This window comes from Propithecus coquereli, unplaced genomic scaffold (assembly GCF_000956105.1).
Source record: "Propithecus coquereli isolate 6110/MARCELLA unplaced genomic scaffold, Pcoq_1.0 Scaffold228, whole genome shotgun sequence".
NCBI classification, from domain to species: Eukaryota; Metazoa; Chordata; class Mammalia; order Primates; family Indriidae; genus Propithecus; species Propithecus coquereli.
In genome coordinates, this window is record NW_012147819.1 from 901,744 (window position 1) to 926,027 (window position 24,284).

Below are 24,284 nucleotides of genomic sequence, written 5' to 3' on the forward strand. Positions count from 1 at the left end.
TTACAAAGATACCCACACACACAAGTGGTAACAGTGTATATATAAATTAAAACATCACATTGTGCACCTTAAAATTCTATAATTTTATTTGTCAATTATACCTTAATAAAACTGGAAGGAAAAAAGACTGTCTTTCCTCCACTGGGGGCTTTTGCTCTTAATCAGGTGATTGTATATGTGTGGGTCTTTTTCTGGACTCTCTACTTTATTTCGTGTGTGTGTGTGTGTGTGTGTGTGTGTGTTCATCAAAACAATACCACACTATCTTTCTTATTTACTAACTACAGTAATTAAAACTGGAGCGAATATCAGACCCAACCTTGATATGTGATAGTTAATTCCTCCAGCTTTGTTCTTCTTCAAGGGCGCCTTGTACCTTGAACCCAGAGCCTTTAGTTAAGAACCTTTACTTGCCTTTGAGCAGCACTGAAAAAAGTTTTTTCCTCCTTTCAGATTGATTTTAACTTTAGAATAAAAAGTTTTATTAAAGTGAATTAAGCTGTAACGTATAAGTTCTTTGCTTATGCAGTCAAAGCCAATAACTTGCTCCTTTATAAATTTACCCACGGGTTAATATCAAATTCTCCTTTTGAAGATCCCTTTCAATGTTATTTCACTTTCTATTGGAAGATAAAGAAGGGGAAAAGGAGGTGTTGTCTTGGAGGTCTCCCCTTATTGGATGTGAACTTCATTAGTGGGCAAGCCTCCATAAAAGCAATAATCCATTTCAACCAGTATTCTCCACTCCCCAAAGAAATTCAATATAATAAAACTTAATTGTTTCTGTTTGTACCTGCTCTTATTAAAAATATGCACATCATGTGAGTCCTTTACATATTTAATATCCTTTAATTAAAATAAAACTTAGCTATGCACTTCTTTTCCCTATGAGTGAAAATAATATTTCAAAAGCATCTTTTGACTGTTTTTGAATAAATTACACTCAAGATCTGTTAGGAATATGTTTGCCTAAATTTTGGCTCACTTTCCTGCCTTTATTTTCCTAAGCAATGAACAGGAAATTACTTTTAACTTCAAATCCATTTTTCTATTTTAATAAAATTAAAATTTAATAGGGAAAATAAGTGTTAAATCACTTCGCATTGGAATGTATTCAAATGTAAAATTGGATAATATCAAAGTTTTCTGAGGTACTTTACTTATATACACCTTCCCTTTTTTTTTTTTTTTTTTTAACCTATTTGTTGTTTGAGATCTTATAATAGCATTTATTTAAGGCATACTGCATAGTATACTTCAATAACATCAAATGGTAGCTTATTAAGTTGTCATAACTTGGCTGGCCAGCTGGTGTCACTGTGGCATAGGCAATGAAATTGTCAATTTTTTTGTTTTGTTCCTTGAAGATGTTTGATTTTTCATTTGACTTCTGTTTTTAGTCTGTCCTAAGAGAGGCCCTGGTTGGCTCATATTCAACATTCAGATTTATGTAGACCTAGAAATCCCCTTGCCAGCAATTTAGTCATTATCTCATATGTTAATGTTTCTAGGTTTGTTACTCTCTTCATTAAGACAGGGCAATAGCTAGATGTGGAGAGAATAATAATCTTAGTCCAGTTTTTTTGCAGCAAAAGTATTTCTGCTTATAAATAAAAAATAATTTTTTTAAAGATTAGTAAAATTTAATCTCTAAGGAATTCAAATTATTCTTTGACTTGCAAACTGCATATTATTCATAATGGATGCTGTTATAGTGCTGAGCAAAATATTAGATTAGAAATTTGCAACTTATACCATGAGTTAAAGAGAGGAAGCAAATATTAGCTCCATGTGGTTTAAAGTTCTTGTGACTTAATTCATAATTAGCAGATTTAGAGAAATTATTGTATTAAATGTAGCTAAAGTGAAACTTTTCCTGTGGAAGTCCCAAAACAAAAATCTGCATTTAAGGTTTTTTGCTTATGAACCTTTTCTTTAAAAAAAAGTTCATATACACAAAACTTCCAAATTATGTGTTCAAATTTAGGGAGCTTAGGAACCCCCTAAGTGTGGGTTCTTTGGTTTCCTGGGCCTAAAGAACTTCTGGTCTATAAGTTTTGAGTTAGTTCAGTAGGCGTACCTTAGAGATCTCTGGGTCTGGCTATTTTAGAACAGATGAAAGGGCCCTTGAAGTTGTGAGAGAATTACCCAGTATTAAATAGCTGTGCCAAGCTCATGTGTGTGATTTGACTATAAGTGCAGTAAGAGAAGAACTCTCTCATTCATTACCTTGTTTCTAGAGCCTGGCACATATGGATATACAGGCTTTCAATAAATGTTTGGTTAGTGAATGTTCACTCACGTTAGATCCAGGACTAGAAACAAGGTTTCTAGATTTCTGTGGAAAAACAAGGAAGAGATATTGTAATCTTAGATTTGGTACATCTTGTGTCCTTAGTTTCCCTGCATGTGTTGTTGCTTGAGTTTGTGTATATGCAGTCTTTGTTGTTATTGTTGTTTAATTTTAATTCATTTTTTGAACTAAGTAGTTTGTTCATTTCCCTATACTTAGCAGTATGAGATAACATACTCTACCAGCCTAGAGAAGATTTGGAAAATAAATAGAATATAAGGAATTGTCATAACACTGTTTTAGGCATACTTCCACTCACCAACCTTATGTTGTAAATTATTTATCTACTTTTTATTTGTCATTCATTCATTCATTTCATTCATTTATCATTTATTTATCTGCTTTTCCCAAGAAATTGGAATCACTGCTAGTTCAGAGATAGTGTATTCACACAGCACAGTTTATGGTTCACAGTAGTTGTTCAATAAAAGAATGAATTATAAAGAACTTAATTATAAAGAACATCTTTTCTACCTCAGCCATCCTACCCTAGAGTTTGAATGCACATGGTGACACTTCGTCTCCATACTATATGTTTAACATAATGTTTCCACATTACTCACATCTAAAAAATCTAGTAGCTCAGTCAGTGGCAACGTTGATTTGATGGGGGCTTTTTCAAAAGGCCAGTTTTTACCAAATGTTTATCTTGAACCCTTTTAGAGGTATGGGAAATGTTTTTCAAGGATTGGTTAACCCATGCAAATCTAGATTCTTTTTAGTACTGTGTTTGCTTTTTAGCAGTAGACCATACTCTTAATACTATTACCACAAATTAAAATTTTAAATATATGTGTTTATTATATACATATACATTAAATTAAGTCTGGATTGAGATTCCCATTGAAAATATAATTCATAATGAAAGCCTGAAGCCTTATCTATCTTAATTGTAATCTGTAGATTGTTTCCTTATTTATAACAAAAGCTATCATGAATAAGTTTCTTGATCTCTAGGAGGAATTGTTTTGAATTTAGAGGCATACAGGTATTTCCACAGTGATAGTCTCTGAATGAATTCAGTATTTCTTTGATGCAAGTTGATATATGATTTCTTATCAAACTTGTGATCTACTTATTAATACAGTCTAGACTACAGAGGTGGGAGTGGGTCAGTCCAAGAGGGTAGGCAGTGAACTGCCACAAGGTAGTGGTACTGTAAGTTCCTGTTAAATGTTTGTTGAATGATTGAATGAGATAGGGAGATTGAGATTGTGCGTGTGTGTGAGAGAGAGATAATAAAATGGAAAAAATAGATAAGTCAGGAGATTTACTCTCTTGATCAGGTGGAATAACAGATATAGGAGGAGATTGTAATCATAAAGTGAGTTATTAGACTTACTCACTTAAAGTGAGATTCCAGAAGTGTTGTTTCCTGAGTGATGACAAGGTCCAAAGGGTGGCCATTCAAGTTTAGATTGCCTGATTGGAATGAGGTACAAAAAGATGAAAGGTATTAGAGATAAAGAGGTTAATCAAATCTGAGACTAAGGCGTACTAAGTCTTATATATTTTTTATCTGCCCTCACACTTTTTAGGCACTTTGTCTAACTACAAATTTCCAAACCTGATTCAAATTACCAACTTTAGACATTTCTGGAAGTATACTGAGAAAAAAAAATTATACACCTTTACATATTGTTATTACTATACCCCATCATTTTGCATCAACATAGGTAGGTAGCCTTGCAATAAATTTTATTTCAATTTTAGTGTTTTATAATTTATATTTTAAAATATAGTAATATACTATAAGCCATTAGTAGACTATATTTTTGATGATCTGTGAAAACTTTCAGCTTAGACAGCTTATATATCAGTTTGGAAGGAATTGCTAATTGAACGTATAATTATTCCCTGAAAGTGTACCCAGTGACATGCAAAAGGTTAGAAACACCCAAGGTAATGGTGAGATTTAGGGGTAGAGCACAAGCCCTAGATATGCCAAAGCCTTCAAGAAGTATATGGGATTGACTGGAAAGAAGGTAGATGATAATTCTGAGGTGGGAAAGAGGGCAGTGAGATAGAGTGGCACACAGGAAACCGGGGCGAGGTGGGGTTAATGTTGCACAAGAATAGGAAGGCAGTTCTCCACAACAGGTTCCTCAGAATAGACCAAGGATCACCTGCATCAAAATCACCATTCATGGGCTCCATATTCCAACTGAACGAGAATTACAATGAGCAGCTAAAAGGAATCTACATTTATAACAGGATCCTCAGGTGATTCTAACTGAAACTAAATTTTGAGAACTGGTTGTTGAGAAGTACAGTGGAGAGCTGAGGAAATGCTGACCCTGCCTTCTACAGTAGAATGTTGGAGGATAATCAGCTTTGGCTCAAGATTAATTGTAGAGAGGCAGAGAGGCCACTATGGGGAGGTTAATGATGTTGCAGAACTGGGGATGTGGAGGCCTGTTCGTAATAGCTTTGCTTCTGGCAGATATTCCTTATAGACGGCTAACTGTTAAAACAACAAAGGGGATTATAAATCACTAAAATTCATAGAACATTAACATAAGTTTTAAGTTTGTTTCTTTAAAATTATACTACATAGATGGTTTGGAAGGTTTTGCCCATTTTACAGGATGAGATGTTTAAATTGAGAAAATTTCTTAGTAAATGAAATAATAGGCACACTGTTAGTTGTCGGGAATGTAAAAGGGGAACAAGACAGATAAGCTCTCTGGTTTTAGAGAACAGTCTTGGGAATGTGGGGAGAAAATAGAGACAAATTAATTTTAGTACTGTGTGACAAGTGATATACTAGTCAAGTATAGCATGGTCTCAGAACAGGTAGGAGGAATATGTAAAGATTACCTGAGAAATTGCTATCTAGACTGAGGTCTGAAGGAGGAGCTAGCCAGGTGAAGAAGAGTGAAGAATATTCCCCATCAGAGGCATCCGTAAAGACCTGAGGGAGGTACAAGACCACAGAACTGGAAATTACTGTTGTTGGAGTGGTGAATGTGGAGTGGAGAGGTGTATGAGAAATGATATTTACGGACTAGATCCTGCAGAACCTTAAAACCATGTTGAGGAGTTTAAACTTCGACCAAAAGGTAATGGAGAGCCACTAAATAATGTAAAAATGGAAGCATCTCAATCAGATTTGCATTTTAGAAAATTGTCTCTGGCTACAGTCTGAAGAATGAATTGCAGGGCTGACAGGACTAGAGAGAAGGGAAACAAGTTAGATCTCCAAGGGAAGAAGAGAAGTAAGACTTAGGACTTTTTCTGGTAGAGAAACTAGATCAGTAAAGAAGACTAAGCTATTCTTTTTTTTTTTTTTTTTTTTTGAGACAGAGTCTCACTTCTGTTGCCCTGGCTAGAGTGAGTGCCATGGCGTTAGCCTAGCTCACAGAAACCTCACACTCCTGGGCTCAAGCGATCCTCCTGCCTCAGCCTCCCGAGTAGCTGGGACTACAGGCATGTGCCACCATGCCCGGCTAATTTTTTCTATATATTTTTAGTTGTCCGATTAATTTCTTTCTATTTTTAGTAGAGACAAGGTCTCGCTCTTGCTCAGGCTGGTTTCGAACTCCTGAGCTCAAACAATCCGCCCGCCTCAGCCTCCCAGAGACCTACGATTACAGGCGTGAGCCACCGCGCCTGGCCAGACTAAGCTATTCTTAAAGGTAGATGGGAGGAAAACTGGGAGAATGTAGTGTAAGAAAAGTAAGGGAGAAGGGAGTTTGTGTAATTTATACAATACTTGGAGAATTTGTGTAATTTATAGCATTCTCCGAGTATTCTGTAATTCTCAAAGTATATGCTTTGAGAATCACTCCTTTATTCAAAATATCTCCTCCTAACCCTAAATTAAAGGGCAGGATTAATCTCTAGTTCTCCTTATGTATTCCAGTGTTGCACCTCTTATTAAGGATGTGTATTTAAAGCAAATTGGCTGAACATTTTGTGTTCTTTATGTGTTGGTTTTGCATTAACTCTAGTTCTTCGGAAGTAGATTACTATGCTGAATTTTAAGTTCTAAACTTGTGTTTTTAAGGTCATTCTTATTCTAACCTCTATTAAAATACGCAAAATAGAGCAAATTATTTTGATTTAAAATGAGCTCCCCTTCACAGCTTTAGGAAGGCTATTACTACAAATATTACTTTGTATCCTTTGAAAAGTAACTAAATTATACATGAAAGTTATTTAGAGCTTTTGCTAAAAAACATTATATTTTGTTTTAGCTTAATTGTTTGAAAATATATTTTTTAAAATTATTAAATACTCTAGCATTATCCTGGTGGCTTGAATAGAAAGTTAACTGAGTTTCATTCCATTTTATTATACAATTGTTAAGCTCAGCCTTGCAAAGTGTTAAACTTTGAGTTGAATGTCACCAACATAAAAATGCAAATTAGGGATTTTATATTGTTGGTTATAAATGAACTCATTGTCTCTGAAATATAGGAGTAAATTCAGTAGCAGATATTTAAAAAGTTGCTAAGCTAGGCACAGCCTTATAACTGAGACACTGAAAAAATTTAAGAGTTAGTAAAGAAGGTACATTTTAAGTTTTTGTGAACTATGAGACTATATTATATTACTTAGAGAATGAGTATTTTATAAAAAACAATCAACAAACTCATAAAATCCTGAGTGTTATCTCACAGGTCATCCAATTCTCTCACATATCCCAGATCACTTTGTGACTTAGCTGCCAGACCATAATCAAAATGCTAGTACTCTTCAGAATCAGAATAGACCACTTGGTTAGGTTCCTTCTATTAGTAGCAGCTTAGGCATAGGAAGGCCTTAGTGCTTTTCAGATTATACAGCTGTTTTACATAAAGAACAGGAGATTATTTGCTGGAAGAACTTCTGTTTTGCTGGCCTTTTCCCTTGTTTCTTTGTTCATTCTCTATATATTCCTTACTTTTTGTATTAAACTCAATTACCTTCCCTTTAAAGCATGTCTTTCCCATGTTTTTCTCTATCTCCCTCCATACTCACAAAGTGTTTCTGTAAAAGATATTATCATTTTATACACTAAGGTTTAATATACATTTAAAACTCAGATCTCTCAGACTTGTAACCTCTATTTTGTTGCTCTTTTTAGAGTCAGTGTATATCAGAAGTTAATTATATGGTGATTTTCAGACATAGGCATGCCGTAATATATTAATAATTAAGATGACATTGTGAGCATAATACTAAGGGTGGGTATGCTCATAATTTCATAATTGGTGTATGCTACTGTCCTTGTCACTCAAAAAATAAAAGTCATTCATCCTAAAAGATATGAAAACACGTTCTTACATACAATGCTCAATTTTAATTATAAAAAAACAATCTTTTACTGCTCCAACTTCTAATCTCCAGAAGACTTCTATTTACAAGTTGGGATGGTGAGGAAGGAAATTAATAATATTAAGTGCCATATTTTATAGTGTGTACTTTTTTGTATGTTTCTATGAGATAGGAATTGTTATCCCTTACAATCCCCATTTTATAGTAAGAAACTCAGCAATTCAGAGAACTTGCCTGAGTTCATGCATGCCGCCATTAAGTGACAGAGCCAGGATTTAAACTTGGGTTTTTCTGACCCGACTTCAGAGGCCACATTGCATCCATTACATCAAACTGCCTCATCAGATGATTGTTAATTATTATTTTTTAAAATAATGGAGGTATTTGAAATCAGAACCAGTTCTCAAACATTTTCACTGATATCCGAAGTGCTAAACAATCTCGTTTGCCTCCTGAAACTCCACCCTGTATCTCTCAGTACAGAAAGCATATTGGAATGCAACTAAAGAGTAAATTATAGAGATTACCTTGAAGCTACCATAATATAAATACTTTACACACTGAAGTTGATAAATGTTTTACTTTCATCTACTATTAGTAACAAATCACATAACACCCACCTCACTACCAGTGAAGACACTTGTATGATAAAATCCCAAGGTCAAGAACTGTAGGATTAAGGAGCCATTTCCAAACACAATCCCTTCTGTTTAATTTATTTCCAATAATAAATCACCCAGTAACTGGACAGATATTTGTTTGGCTAAAAAAGGGAAACCAACCTCCAAAGTTGGAGATTTAAGGTTGAATAGATAAAATTACAAAATTTCTAAAACTAAGCAAAGATCCTTTAAAGCTATCATGTGATTATTTACTTATGACAAGGTAAATTTTCAGATTTTATATACAGCCTACACATGCTAGAAAGACAGTAGGAGGTCAATATATGGGTGTTTGTTTTTCCAGTCTTTGGAGGAGTTGGGATCTGGAGGGAATTCAAGAACTATTTTTAATTTAATTGAACCAATTGGCTTTTTAATACTTCAGTTATTAAAATGCTTTAGTGAAAATATTTAAGAATAGTTTTAAATAATATTAAAACTGAAGGACATTCCAGAATGGGAAATATTTTAATTCCTATGTCTTTAATTTGAAATTATATATTCCTATAAATGTTTATGGTTAAATTAAGGAAGCTTAGTGGTAGAGATTCAGCACTCTATGGCCCTGAGTACCCAATCTTAATATAGTCCCAGAGATTCCTCCAAAGATGATCTCAAAGTAGAGAAAAGCATGCTTAGTCACCTTGAAGATTCTACTCATTTTCAGGAAGTGTTTTGTTTCAGTTCTCAAACTAGATATCTATTTTCATTTACAGCATATGCCTTTTCTCAGGAGTATAGAGATGATTTAACGTAGTCATTCTCACTGTGTTTTTGCCACTTTGTGTAAGTTAACAAGTTCCAAATTAAAAATAGTGAAAAATTTCAGGAAAATAAGTTAACTGAGGATTGCTAATGCATTGATCAAGAAAAACATCATGGATACATTTAGAAGTTAGGAGAACATTAGAATCCAGATAGAAACTTCAGCAAACATTCCAAAATAATGTGTTTAAATTGTATTATACAACATAAATGTCACTTAACTTGTACTATAATATTTTTACTTTAGTAGCAGAGTATATATAATTGTTTAGAATCAGATCTTCTTGACTAGTGATTTAAATAACCCCTTTGCATCCTGGTTTGTGATTATGAAAATTATCTTCTCTAAGGGCCCCTTATTTCAGTAGTATATGTTATCTCAGCCATTCCACTTTATTATTATACTTAACACATGGCTGTATCCTGAATTTTCATTAAAAGCTTGTATTTTAATTACTCTTAATTATTCCTAAATTTCATTCTTTCTCTCCATTCTTTTGGCCACCTCTCTGATCCTAGGTTGTAGTTATTGAATACCTGAGGTGTAGTGGTATCTTAGGATTGATCTTGCCTCAGTTTCTAACTCTTCCAAACTCTTCTTACATGTCTGCCAAATTAATATTTTTAAAGCAGTCCTTTAACCAAATCAAGTAAGCTTGCTCTTCCAAACTTTCATAATTCAAGCAAGGCCAAATTCCCTACCTTGGTATTTTATTACCTGGCCTCCTTCTGATTCATTTACACCCATCTCTCAGCTGGACCGCATGCTATGCCAATAACATAATGACTGTCCCGGGCTTCCTGCTCCCTCCCCCGTAACTTTTTCTATTAGATTGAGAATACTCCTTCCTCACCCCATTCCATCGCTCCAACACCCTCCACGTTGGTCATTGATGCAGCTTAGGATCCATCTCTTCCTTTAAGACTCTTCTTCTATTTAATGCAAACTCATCATTCCTTCTTCCGAATCTTAAATACATTATAAGTATTTTCCTGTTTGATTATATATTGCCTTCACCTGTTGATTAAGATGTATATGTCTTGTCCTAGGTAAAAAAGTATAACTCCCTCTCTGGAGAAATATCCTGGACCTCTGCAGTAGGCTCTGTTCTTTACCATTACATCGAAAGAGCTGTGATGGACTAGAAAGAATATATAACACCAGTTATAGGCCAGACGTAGTGGTTCACGCCTGTAATCCTAGCACTCTGAGAGGCCGAGGGGGGGAGGATCATTTGAACTCAGGAGTTCTAGACTAGCCTGAGCAAGAGCAAGACCCCGTCTCTACTAAAAATAGAAAGAAATTAACTGTACAACTAAAAATATATAGAAAAAATTAGTTGAGCCTGGTGGTGCATGTCTGTAGTCTCAGCTACTTGGGAGGCTGAGGCAGAAGGATCGCTTGAGCCCAGGAGTTGGAGGTTGCTGTGAGCTAGGCTGATGCCATGGCACTCTAGCCCGGGCAACAGAGTGAGACTCTGTCTCAAAAAAAAAAAAAAAAAAAAAAACACTAATTATGTATCTTTATGATCTAAAATCTATCTTAAATTATGATCAGTCTGAAAATGTAGCTTAATCATTAGCTGTATTTACTTATAACTTGTCATAGCCCTGGCATTATCATGAAAGTTTAATAAAGGTAAATAGAAAAGTGATTTTATTTTAGATTTAGTGCCTTCATTTCAGTTTGTTTTCTTTGAAGCTCTAGTCATGTGGATAGGCCAGTTTTAAGTCTGCATTATTAATGCAGTTGCATCACATACAGCCAACAAAGTATAGCCTAAGCTTTGGTTCTTGATGATTTTACATAGTTTTACTTGGCCTGTTTGCCTAGTAATTACTAAGCCCTGAGATTTAATTTACAAGGTTCTGGACAAAATTTTTTCAAATATACTTAACTGAGTTTGTGTCTTTTAAAGACCGTTATGATTCTTGACTTTCTATTCTTTTTAAGCTCTAAGATTTAATGTTGAATATTATTTTTAACTACAGTTAAGTTTCAATTATAAGCTAATTTGCAGTTAATTTGACTAGTATCAGTGTTTAAAATAAATCCAAATGAAAAGATTTCCTTTACCTCACCCTGACTGAAGTCAGAGAAGCCCAGTTTACCTAGCTAACCTTGAAGTTGAAGGGAAATTAACATTGCAAATGAATGATTTGTCTATACTAAGCATTAGCCAGGCTCACCGTGATTATATAGACATCAGTCAGTTTTTACATATTAGACATGACATTTTAGTGATCTTAATTTTCCTGATATATCGGATTAAAATTTTTAATTAAATTTTAATATATGCTTGCTGCTTAGTTCCAGAATAATAAAATGTGTTGTATGTGACATACAGTGTACTGCTTAATAGCAAATCTTGCTATATCTGCTGCTGATTATATATCGTTACAGAATGCCATGCCAGCCTAAAGGAGTACTACATAGTAGAGAGAAAAACCATTTAAGATGTGATTAGAAGGACACAATTATTCTAAACCATTATGTGATGTGGGATTTTTTACAAAGATTTTTTCTTTTATTCAAATGTTGCTAAGGATTTGAAGCGTTCATTACCATCTGGACTTGGTCTCTCAGAAACCCAAATTACATCTCATGGCTTTGACAGTACCAAAGAGGGGGTTATTGAAGCAGGAGCATTTCAAGGTAAGAGCCCATGTATTTGTAAAGATGGCGGGATGGAGGATGGGAGTTTACCAAATGCTACTTTTATTAGTAAAGCATAAGAATTGAGACCTTTGATTCCATGATAAAACACTGAATATAAACACAATCCTTTTTCTCTTCAATTTAAGTAATTTAGAAATTGTTTTAATAATCTTCATATAAATAGATCAATGTGCATAATTTCACTAAATATTATTTAAGAATGGGCTTTAAAATATTGAAATAAAAACTCAAAAATGTAGATTTGGATTATTTTAACTTATAACCACAAAATTTATATGATATCTTAAATCAATGTTGATTTGTATAAATACATATTTCCTATTTCAAAGCAAATAGGAAAATGAACTTTTCTCTTTCCTCCTGTACATGCTATATAGGAAGTCTCCAGGACTACCCTTTGGTTCAATAAATTGCTAGGAGGACTCACAGGACTCAGTATATAGTCACACTCATGGCTATGATTTATTCCAGTGAAAGAATATGAAGCACAATTAGTAAAGGTAAAAGGTACATAAGACGAAGTCAGGAAAATTACACACAAGCTTCCAAGAGTCTTCTCCTGGTGCAGTCTCACAGCAATTGTTAATTTCCCAGCAATGAGATGTGACAACATAAGTGAAATGTTGCTGACCAGGGAAGCTCATTTAGAGACACAGTGCTCAGGATTTTATTGGGGGTCGCTCACACAGGCATCCTCTGCCTAGTATGTATCAAGATGCTAGACTTCCAGAAGCAAAGCAGGTATAAGCAGCATAAACCACACTGTTGGCATAAACAGTTTAAGCACAGTGAGCCGTTCTTAATCATTCTAGGAATTGGGGAAATCCTTCCAAACTTCTAGTTCCCAGGTACCAGCCAAGGGCCAATCTTGCAAGCAGGCCTTTTTAATGATAGACAGTTGGACCTCCTGTGTTAATTAACTCTTTTCTGCACGCATCCTATATATATATGTCTATTTTTAATAGAAAGGAAAAGATGCCTCCTCTTTTAATGCTCTTGCCTGTAATAACTTTTTTTATTTTTACACGAGAGAAAGTAAAACCATGTAAACATTTGAATGTAGGAAATAGATTGTTTTCTCGACAGTGCTATAGTTAAAGTGTAGCTATAGTTGATGTTCAGTGAAATATATTAATTTTAATGATGCATTAAAATTTCACAAAATGAAGAAAAAGGTCCTTATGTCTTTGCAATCCTTAGCCCTTTTGTAGGTAGTAGTATTCTGTATTTTTATTATACTCTTGGCCCTGATACTTTATTCAAGAACAATTTAGATTTCGAAATATATTCTTTACTATATGAGTCCTGGAAATAGGTGTTTAGGATAAGCTAGTACAATATCCTCTATTCTAGGCTGTGAAATGAATGGGCTATCTAGTGACATCATTTTTTCCCTCTTTTCATTCTTATGTGTAGAAAAATGAAGCTATAAAAAGGGAGCAAATATGTCAATATCTTAGTCATTCTGAAGCATTGTGGCATTCTTATATAGGGGATAACTTTGAATTTGCAAGGATTAACTGAGTGCCTAAAATTTTGAGTACTTAAAAATATTAGGCTTACTTTGCATAATTTGATGCAATTTTGGACCAGTCACAAATTTCAAAATTAAGTGTCAACGTAGAATTAAAAACTAATTTTACTATTAAGATATTTTAAGCATTTTCCATCAAATTATTTGGCTGGCATTTGATTTAATCTTTTTTTCTTAAGTGAAATAGTCATATACAATAATTGAAATCAACTGGCCATTATAAAATGTTATGCATGAGCATTAAAATACTAGTCAGTTTCATTTGCTTATAGATACATCCTAATCCCTCAAATTGAAATAAAAAATGTTTCGTGATCTACATCTACATCTACATCTAATCTACATCTCTTTGAACTGAGTTTATAAAACATTTTTTAACCCAAGCTACATCGTTGATCAATGTTATTAAAAAGATAATCATTCTGCCATACTCAGATTAAACATTTATTATGAGAAAGTTGTTTTAAATGCCCTTGTTTTAAGACATACGTAGATAAATTGGAATGAACATGAAAAAGAACAACATAATGATTAAAATCTAGAAAATTGGTCTTATGAAAAAATGTTAAAGGAATTAGAACTTTGTTAGCTCTCTGGAAAAGTGATTGAATGATAACTTAATAATGGCTTTTTCATTACTTGAGCAATTATTACAAGAAGAATATGAATATTATTTTCCATCTATCTCTACCTAGAGCAAATTTAGAAGAAATGAGACTTAAATTCAGCCTAAAAACAACAAATATTGAAATCTGCCTAACAACAAAGATGTTGTGAAATCAATAAAAGTGGAAATCATGGATAAATCAAAGCTTTTGAATGAAGTGTACTTGGTTCCTGGGTTTTGTTTTAATGGAGGTTTCAATCACTGCATACATACATTCATGTTCCTAGATTTCTGTTGTTGAGATGAAACAGATCTAATTTCCCAAATTTAGTCAGTTAGCAAGATCCTAGAATTTTAAGAGTTATTTTTTATTGGATATTGTTTAAAAGTTTAGAATATTGAAGTTATAAAGAAGTGATAATTACCTTTTATAAAGCAAAAAAGATGAAGTCCCAATTACCTCACCACCACATCATTTTTAGTTTGGAAAATTATATATCATTTGTTACATATATTATACACATCTCATGTTGTGCCATAGCATTATTTCTTATGCAAGATTAATAAACTATAATCACTAGAACAACAGAGGTTTGTTCCTGGGGTCATCAAGACATGACACTATAGTAGTCTTCTTTTATTTAATACTTATAATAGAATCCCTTGTGCCTTGGATAGAGATGCAGTCTTTGTTTAAAATGATAATTGGACTAGATAACCTATTAAAATGCCTTCTAACTCAGCAAGTAACTTATGGATTAGTGTTTTCTGTGTTGAATTTAATAATGGAGATATTATGGTGTTCAGAACATCCAGGTCTCTAATAAGAAACTGTTTTAACCTCTCTGGGTCTCATTTTTCTTACATTTTAATGTGAGAGTTTAGACTAGTTGATTTCCATCATCCCTTCTAGTTTTAAATTTTATAATTCAACAGATTAAAGAGACAAGTATCTCTCACTTTAAAAGATGGCAACAATCTATTTAGGTCTGTTGCAGGTTTGAATTTTAATGTGAGATCCAGTCCAAATTAAGATTTTTATACTCTTAGAACTGGTGACTGTTTCTGCAACAGAACTTACTATATCTGGGATATGACCAATTATTACTAATTGTAAGTAAAGAAACTAGATGTTGATTCTTACGAGAAAATTGAATTATGAATTTGATGCATTATATGTTTTCCAGAGAACTAGGGAAGAGTGTAATAGAAATAAAAACACGTTATAGACAGTAAAATATTCTCAGCTAGCTGTGGAAGGACTTTCATATTTTTTAAAACTTCTTTTTAATTATCACTCTCTTTGGTTTAATGCTGAACATTAGCAACAATGTTGGGTATTTAATATTTCTTACTGTGTGGATAACTAAGGCTCAGAGACATTAAATAATTTGCCAGGGTGTTCCTGACATTATGTGATAGATAGAACCAGAATTTCAAACTCAGAGTTAGAATTTAAAACTCAGTTGTGTTTCATTCAAAAATTATGTTCTTCTGGTTGTCAAACTTAGTTGTGTTTGAGAATCATCTTGTAGCTTTTAGAAAACAACAGATGCCTGTTTCACTGACAATCAGTAGATCTTTCGAAGTATCCCAAGTATGTTTTAAAAGCTCCAGTAGTGATTCATATGAGCAGTCAGAAAATACTCTACATCAGCACTTCTCAAACTTCAGAGTACATACATATTACACGGGGTATCTTATGAAAATGCAGATTCGAGTTCAGTAAGTCTGGGGAAGGGCTTGAGATTTTGCATTTCTAGCAAGCTTCCAGGTGATTTAATTGCCTTAGGTCCCCTGCATCCACATTATGAATAACAATGAGCTATCTTTTGTGATATTTGATTTATAATTTGAAACTTTTGGCTATAATTACTGTGACTGCTATAGTGCATTCACACTTCTGTAAGACACAGTAAGCAAGCTTTCATAGCCCTTACTACACGCCCTTAGATTTTTATTCGGGAGAGTTTTTCCTTAGTATATAAGAATAGTATGTTTTGAAATAGTTACTTAAGGTTTAAATTATTCAACTATATGACTGTAATCACATTCTATTAATTGATTTTGAAAATAGCAGAGTCCAGGTAAAGGCCTAGTTAGATGTGATCTTGCCAAATTTCTTGTATAGTTAAGTGTTTGGATAGTTTGATGAAAAGTTTATATGAGAACTCAGCCTGGTAGGATCCATTTATTAGTCCTTTCCTGCAAGAAAGCAACTGTATTAATTCAAGCTCTTAATCGTAGTGCTTGAATATTTTAAAGGAAAATGTACAGTATTTAGAGGAGGAGAAGGATTTTCACAGTTAAATGTCTACCCTTTTCAGGTTCCCCAGCACCACCATTGCCATCTGTTATGTCTCCTAGCAGGGTTGCAGCTAGCCGACTGGCTCAACAAGGAAGTGATTTAATTGTTCCTGCAGGTATTCACTGCACGATTGGATACAACCCTTCTTGCTACTGCTGAAGCTAAACTAATTCACTCAGTTTCATAATCACTTGCTTTATATTCTTAGGGGTATGTTTTTCTGGCTTTTTTGGTGACTGCTTATTAACAGTAAGGGAAATAATCTTTCTAGCCATAGCCTATCTTTCTGGCTTTTCAAAGTATTTAGGCTATATCTCAAACCTGAAATTTAATCCATTTTAAAATTAAAAACATTGTGAAATTTGATTTGTTTTAAATCACCCTTTCTTTGCTCTAGAAAACGTAGGTTTACTTATGTGATCCTAAACTCTCAGCTTTGCAGCTCTGCCCTCTGTTTTCAGTTAAACAAAAAAAGGAAGCTTCAACAATTGGGTTGTTTATTTGGGGAATGGGTAAGTGGAAGAGGTTGTGTCTTATTTTCTCCTCAATTTACAAATAGTTTGCAGATTGCAACAAAATACTGTGTAATTTGCCAGTTATACCCAGTGAAAAATACTTGAGAGAAATCAGTATCTTCACTTTGCACTTTAATATTACTGGCCTATAAAAACAAGGGAAAAACTAAACACATTTCTTTTTATATGAAATACTAACATTCATATTTTATTTCTATGAGAATTTTGTAGATTCTTAAATGTGTTTCATCTTAAACACTGTTCTCAATTTTAGACTGTGGTAAGGCTATGGTAAAGATTGATCTGGCGGTAGGAATAAATGAAAGAAGAAATTTTTGCCACCTCTAATTTTTTAAAACCATTTTTACAACATTTTCTTTTTTCCTTATTTCGTTGTTCTTTTTAAATTATTACAAAGTTTGCATCCCAAATCATTAGTAGCATAAATGTTTATGAAACATTTTTCTGCTATGAAAAATATTTTACTATTAGGAACTATATTGTTGTAGAGTTGCTTTCATGTCATAAATTCTTAATTGTTGGAACAGTACATTGTCAGGACTTTACACTGCCTTTATTCATTATGGCTGTTTTGTGGAGTTTTTTTTTTTTTTTACTTCTTTTTGGTCTCTTGAGAAAAAGAGGTACAATGTAGGTCTTGTTTCAACCCAGTCTTTCATATTAGTGGTAAGAAATTTTAATGACTACTTGAATTGAACTATTTAATAAAATTTGAATTATGTTTTCAAATCCTCCAAAATTATAGCAACATCCTATTGTTGTTCTGGTCGATGTATTACAGTGAAAGGAGATCACCGTGGGGAAATACATGGCCTTTTAAATTTTTTATTGACAAAGATAGTTCTTGTCAGGATCATTAGGTAATAAGATTAGTTGTGGAAATTTTATTTTTCTTGAAGTAAACAGCAATTTATATAGGAAAGAAGGCTGATTGCAGCAGATTTTTTTTTTAAGAAGATAGACAAACCACATGGCATTTGTGTTTAATAGCAGAAATGTTTTTTAAATGATTGGGAAATTATTTTCAACAATTTCAGGAAGTTCTAGTTCTTCGCTTTGTGGGAACCTTTTCATTTTTTAGATGCATAAGTAGTTTAATTTGAACAACATCAATGTTTTGTTTTCTTTCCCTGCTCGTCTTTATCTGGATTGTGTTTTTATCTTTTGTTATGATCATGCAGGTGGCCAGAGAACACAGACAAAAAGTGGACCAGTTATTCTAGCAGATGAAATTAAAAATCCTGCAATGGAAAAGTTAGAACTTGTTAGAAAGTGGAGTCTAAACACCTATAAGGTTTGTAATTTTTTAATGTTTCCACCCTAAATGGCTCTAAGAATTTTTATTTGTGTGTTATTCAAATTATTATATTGCAATTATATGAATATAGAGGAGAGAATGATGCCATCTAAACATGGCAGAAATATAATTAGAATATTGCTGATCTTTTTATGTAATTTAAAAAGTAAGTACAAAAGAGTAAAAAAGCTACTAAAATGCTTATTAACTGACAGATATTGTACATAATTGAAGAAATGTAGTGCCTTGGAATACATTTAGCTGTAGAGCTGCTTATAGATATATTTGACTGCCCTCATTTTTTATCCTTTATAGCAGCTAAAGGTCAAGAAAGGTATATTAGTTCTCCGAAGTTTGAAATTCTCTGATTTTACTGTAATTGCTAAGCATTAACTGTACAGGCAGCACTAGACTGATTGCAAAAGAGTTAGATTCCTAAAGTCTGTTAACATCATTAGTTGCATTGCTTCAGAGTAATTGGTGATTGTTTTTCTTATGCCTTCCATACCAAATAAGCAAATTAGTTCATTCATACTGTATTTGATGTATTACAAATAACTCAAGCCTCAAATCCACTTAGTACCTTTGAATCTTAACAGGGACAAGATAGTAGAATTCTTCAAATAAATAAGTGGATGAAAGCCCTAGCAACTCAGGTTAGAGTATCAGCAGCAACTCTCTCTACATTCCTGAACTGGTTATGGGTCTGGTGGTTGATAAACCAGGAATTATCTGTAGTTTTATACAGAACAGGTCTCTCTTGTCTGTCTTCTCAAGAGTAATACAGTAGTGAATTTATTCTTTCAGTTAATGCATTTAAAATATGATCTGAAGTCCTCTACAAAATTACAGGTTTTCTTAAGATGGTAAAAGTGCCCTGAAACATGCTACGTGAATCTTTCCAAAAATGATTTACTTCATGACAATGCAGAATCTTAGAAATGCTGATGGTAATCTTCAAAAAGTTGTGCTTGCTTAAACTCTTCTCATTCAGGACATTCTGTTTAATCATTGCCCTGTCTGTTCTCACAGATATGGATTCTCTCATTCCATGTATTGTTTTGCCTTTGAATTTTCTTATTATAACAACAGGTCACCCGAATATTCAGAAATTTCCACTCCATCTTCTTGCTGATCCCACATATCCAGTCAGTCATTAAATCCTATGGATTCTGCCTCCTTAATTGTTCTTATACTTTTCCCCCTTTTCTCCATCTCATCCTTCACAGCCATAGTTCATGTCTTTATTACTCCCTCACATTATTGTAATAGCTTCTTAACAAATTCTCTTAGATTACATATTCTACTCCATCTAATGTTGTTTACTCTTGCTTAAAATCCTTCAGTTGATTTCCCCAGTTTCTTTGGAATGGCACAAATCTGATCCCTATCTACCTTCCAACATTATTTTCTACTACTCTCTTCTATGTATGGATCTCCATACATAGATTACCCAGAGACTTCCTAAACAATCTGTGCTTTCTCAAACTTCTATAACTTTGTTCATGAGATATATTTGCCTACTGCTTGGAATTCCCCTTCATTTTACTTGTTTATCTTTCATACTACTTCTATTATTCTATTCTAGAATGAACTACTTCTATTTATTATTTATTACATCTATCTATTCAGCCCTTCCTCTATTCATGAAGTTTACCTCTATTAATATTCTACATCCATACATTTTTAACCTAACTCCTTCAAAGAATTCTGGCTTCTGGACTTTCAGTGGATTATTATATCTAGATTGCTATGGAAGGTACCACATGCTGAATCTTGGTATGGAAGTATGGGAATGAGTGACCCGTCTCCTTTATCTTGTTACCATTTTCAGACATTATTTCTTGCTGATGTTTTTCTCATTAAAATCACAATGAATAGGCATGGTGGCTCAAGACTGTAATCCCAGCATTTTGGGAGACCAAGGCTGAAGGATTGCTTGTGGCTGTGAGTTCAAGACCAGCCTGGGGCCAGGCGCAGTGGCTCACACCTGTAATCCTAGCACTCTAGGAGGCTAAGGCGGGAGGATTGCTTGAGGTCAGGAGTTTGAGACTAGCCTGAGCAAGAGCAAGACCTTGTCTCTACTAAAAAAAATAGAAAAAAAATTAGCTGGACATGGTGGCATGCGCCTGTAGTCCCAGCTACTCTGGAGGCTGAGGCAGAGGCAGGAGGATCACTTGAGCCCAGGAGTTTGAGGTTGCTGTGAGCTAGGCTGATGCCACTACACTCTAGCCCGGGAGACAGAGTGAAACTATCTCAGGAAAAAAAAAAGACCAGCCTGGGCAACATGACGAGAGATACCCCCCAACCCCCACCCCACACCCACCCCAGTCTCTGCAAAAAAATTTAAAAGTTAGCCCAGGCGTGGTCCCACTTGTAGTCCCAGCTACTCAGGAGGCTGAGGCAGGAGGATTGCTTGAGCCCAGGAGTTTGAGGCAAGCTATGATCAGGCTACTATACTTCTGCATGGGTGACAGAAAGAGGCCCTGTCTGTTGAGAAAAAAAAAAAAAAATTAACAAATTTTTTGAAAAATCACAATGTCTTCAGTTAAACTTTTCTCTTGATGTGATTTTCATCTCTTAGGAATGTTCGTATGTTTTTCCTAGTAATAGTTTTATCCTCTAACTGTGATTTTGGGCTCTCACCTCTCCTATCATTTTCTATATAGTTGAGAATTTCTCTACTTTTTAAAAAAATAACTACTTTGTAAAAAAAATGTTTATAAAGATCGAGTCTTAGTTGATGAAAATAGAAAACATGTCAAGAAATTTGTTTCAATTTTAAATAGAAAAATACACACTAAAAGCCCCAACTTAAGCATTATAAAGGGTATACATGTAAGAAAAGCATTTGTACCCTTTTAATATTTTGAAATAAAAAAATAAAGAAAAAATATATATGAGTGGCAAATTTCAGTATATTGACAAAGGAAAAGTCTAAAGTTATTTTGTTCATAGAAAAGAAATGTTCAGGATATTAAGTAGAGCATAATTTGATGTTTATTTGAAAAATATTACATATGTGATTATATAAAATTAAAGGAGCATCTAAAATGCCCATCAAACTGCTAATAGTAGTTTTCTATCATTTAGTGTGACTAAAGGAAGAGGAAATTTACCTTTTATTTCGTGAGTTATTTTCATTTTTACAACAAACATTAATTCTGTAACCAAAACTTTGAAAGATGTGATAAAGAGCAAATTTAAAAATTTTAAAAATTTTGGTACTTATTTACTACTTTTTAAGAATATTTTTGATAACTTTTAATGATGTGGAACATATTAATGCCCCAGTTATTCTTAAAATGATTTTGATTTTCAACAAAAATTATTACTAGAAAACTTATTTCCATGTGCTTTGAAATTAGGTACTTTTTAAAAATTATAGATTTCTATATCATTATTTCTAGGACAGAATAAAATAACAAAATGTAATACCATGCTATGTGGGCAAAAGTAAATGGAGAACTCAGGAATCTCTAATCTCTCTCTCTCTCTCTTCCTCCCCACCGCCTTTCTTCCCTTTTTTTCTCTCTCTCCTTTCTTCCCTTAATTCCTCCTTCACACACATATACACATTAAGCTATTTAAGGGGGAAGACAGAAGCAAAAGACCATTTCAAACCAATTAGAAAGTAAAATTTTAGTACTCTTATTATTCCTTCCTATATTAAGTCTATTATTATTCTTAAATGATGCCAAATATTTCTGTTGTTATAAATAATCTGCCCATATGCCCTAAACTTGAAATATGATTATGTGAAAGTGTTCTTCTGGCAGTGTATAAGTTAGCTAGATAAGTCTTAAAACTTCCTCTGATTAGTAATAGTTATTAGACATGTCTGGTAAATTTACTGAGTCCTGATGAACTTCTAAGGGGGCTGACAGCTTTCAATTTGTTAGACTAGCATAAGCCAAAAAACGGTGTAGCCATATGCTCTGGCATTTATATTTTGAATTGCTGTATTATTTTTTTCTTTTGTTCTTTTTTTCCTTCCTAAACAAAGTGCACCTTTCTACTTTTAGTGTACTCGACAAATTATCTCCGAGAAGCTAGGCCGTGGCTCAAGAACTGTGGACCTTGAACTTGAAGCTCAGATTGATATATTAAGAGATAACAAGAAAAAATATGAAAATATTCTAAAACTGGCCCAGACATTGTCAACCCAGCTTTTCCAAATGGTGCATACCCAAAGGCAACTTGGAGATGCCTTTGCTGACCTGAGTTTGAAGTCATTAGAACTCCATGTAAGATTATTTTGAATAACTATCAGGGATGGGAGAAAATGGTAATAGAAGTATTCTGAGGTAATTTTTTATGTTTATGATTTGCTGAACTCTTAATGAAAGTGGAATTCCGAGATGTTCTCTTAAGATATTTCATATAATCTTTAAGAACTTTGCTTTTTAAAAAGTATTGTATTTATATAAATCTAACTTTCATATTTTTCTTCCTCTTTGTTGCTTTTTTAATTTTGCCTTTTACCTCTTAATGAATATCAAAAATAATAAGTATAGTTGTAATATGTTCTGTTAACTTTTTCTAAAAGTTGTAAAAATGTTTTTTCTTGTCCTGTTCTATTTCCAGTAACGTTTATGTAGACTTCAGTGTGTAACTTAGCTTGTAGAAACTTAGCGCCAAAAATCTTCTGCTGTCCTGCCTTTCATTTTAGTTTTTACGTACATTGATTGATATTCTTCTTATTCTTCTTATGTAATCCTAGATCTGCCAATATTTGCAAATCAGGGTCTTTAAAATTTTGAAGACTGGGTCCAGAGTAAAGAGTTACATAGACTTCTCTTAAATGAAAATACTTTTAGCATAATGAAGAATTTCACTTTCCTGCTATTTTTTGACTTGTTGAATACTGTATCAGCTAGAAATTTAATTATAGCTATTGCACTAGCATTAAATTTGCATGTTCTAAGATTCTAGTTAATAGTACATTATTTGTTTCAACTGAAACTGAAAGGTGTTTTATAACAAACTGGAGAATTCTCAAATGATACATCTTATAATATTACGTGATGAATTTTTTATTTGTGAGATGTGTTCCTTATTAATCTGTTAATTAATAAAACTTGGACTGGAAAGCTTTCACTGCTGAACATTTAGGGTTAGTTCTTGCCATAATCTGAAGGAGTCATGTGTAAAGTTGCTGAGCCAAGATGCAGTTTATTCAGAGAGAATGAACTAAATCTGGTGTTGAGTGATCCTTTTTCAGCTGTGTGTCTAGATAGACCCAAGCTTGGGAGTCAGCTGGTCACTAAGTTTACGAAGAAATGTGTATCGTTAATATTTATACTTTGAGGAGATTCAGTCAAAACACAAAAAATTGCACTCTATTTTATGTCTGAAAGTTGTAGCCAATTGTTACCTAATTTGGTTGTGAAAGTTACAGTTTCTCTGATTAATAATCTGCTATATTTTTCTTCTTAACAGCTGTGCTTATGCTATAATAGAAACAAAATGTAGAAATGATAATATTCTTTCTAGTACAGAGTAGTTTAACTTTAAAAAATTGTTTAGATTTTAGCTATGCATCTGAGCTGATGACAATTTTGAAGATAATTAGACTTATTTAGTAATTATATACCTAGATGTCATTTTATTTAAGATTGAAAGAAAATGGAAAACTGCTACAGCTAGATTTCTAAATCAGGTATTTTCCCATTAGTGATATGTCTGAGTTTTTTTTTAATTACATGTACTAATTTATTACTAGATAAGTTAAGGTGACTTCTTTGTTTTAGGAAGAATTTGGCTATAATGCAGATACCCAAAAGCTGCTGGCTAAAAATGGAGAGACTCTTCTTGGAGCCATTAACTTTTTCATTGCTAGTGTGAACACTTTGGTGAATAAAACAATTGAAGATACATTAATGACTGTGAAACAGTATGAAAGTGCCAGGTAAGGCGTAAATTCTGGCTGTATTATCTGTTTTACAGATGACACATGATTCAGTTAAGATTTTTGGTTGCAAACAACAGAAACCAACTCTGGCCAATATGGGCAAGAAAAAAAAATGTACTGGAAGGTTATATAGGATAGCCGACAGACCTAACAGAAAAGGAGGAGAACAAAATTCTGGAAACAGGCAAGAACCAAAGCCAAGTAATGCCTCAGAAGAATCTAATTAGGACGCTGATGTTGAGTGGCTCTGGTACTTAATGCTGCCCTAGCTCATAGCTACCATAAGTAATTTCCAAAGGCTCCTGAATACTTGCTTCATTGCCTTGAGAGTGTCCATTCGAGCCTTGGTTATGTGCCCAAACCCTG

At 33.5% G+C, this 24,284-nt stretch overlaps 1 protein-coding gene across 1 annotated transcript in view; it reads left to right on the forward strand.

The window, feature by feature from the left end:
- Positions 1 to 24,284, forward strand: part of ARFIP1 (ADP-ribosylation factor interacting protein 1) — a 118,298-nt gene that overhangs the window by 67,646 nt on the left and 26,368 nt on the right. Inside the window, exons 3-7 of the mRNA XM_012645264.1 lie at positions 11,590 to 11,698; positions 16,191 to 16,286; positions 17,889 to 18,001; positions 22,030 to 22,251; positions 23,758 to 23,915. Of these exons, the coding sequence (XP_012500718.1) occupies positions 11,590 to 11,698; positions 16,191 to 16,286; positions 17,889 to 18,001; positions 22,030 to 22,251; positions 23,758 to 23,915 (698 nt within the window). The remainder of the gene's footprint in view (positions 1 to 11,589; positions 11,699 to 16,190; positions 16,287 to 17,888; positions 18,002 to 22,029; positions 22,252 to 23,757; positions 23,916 to 24,284) is intronic.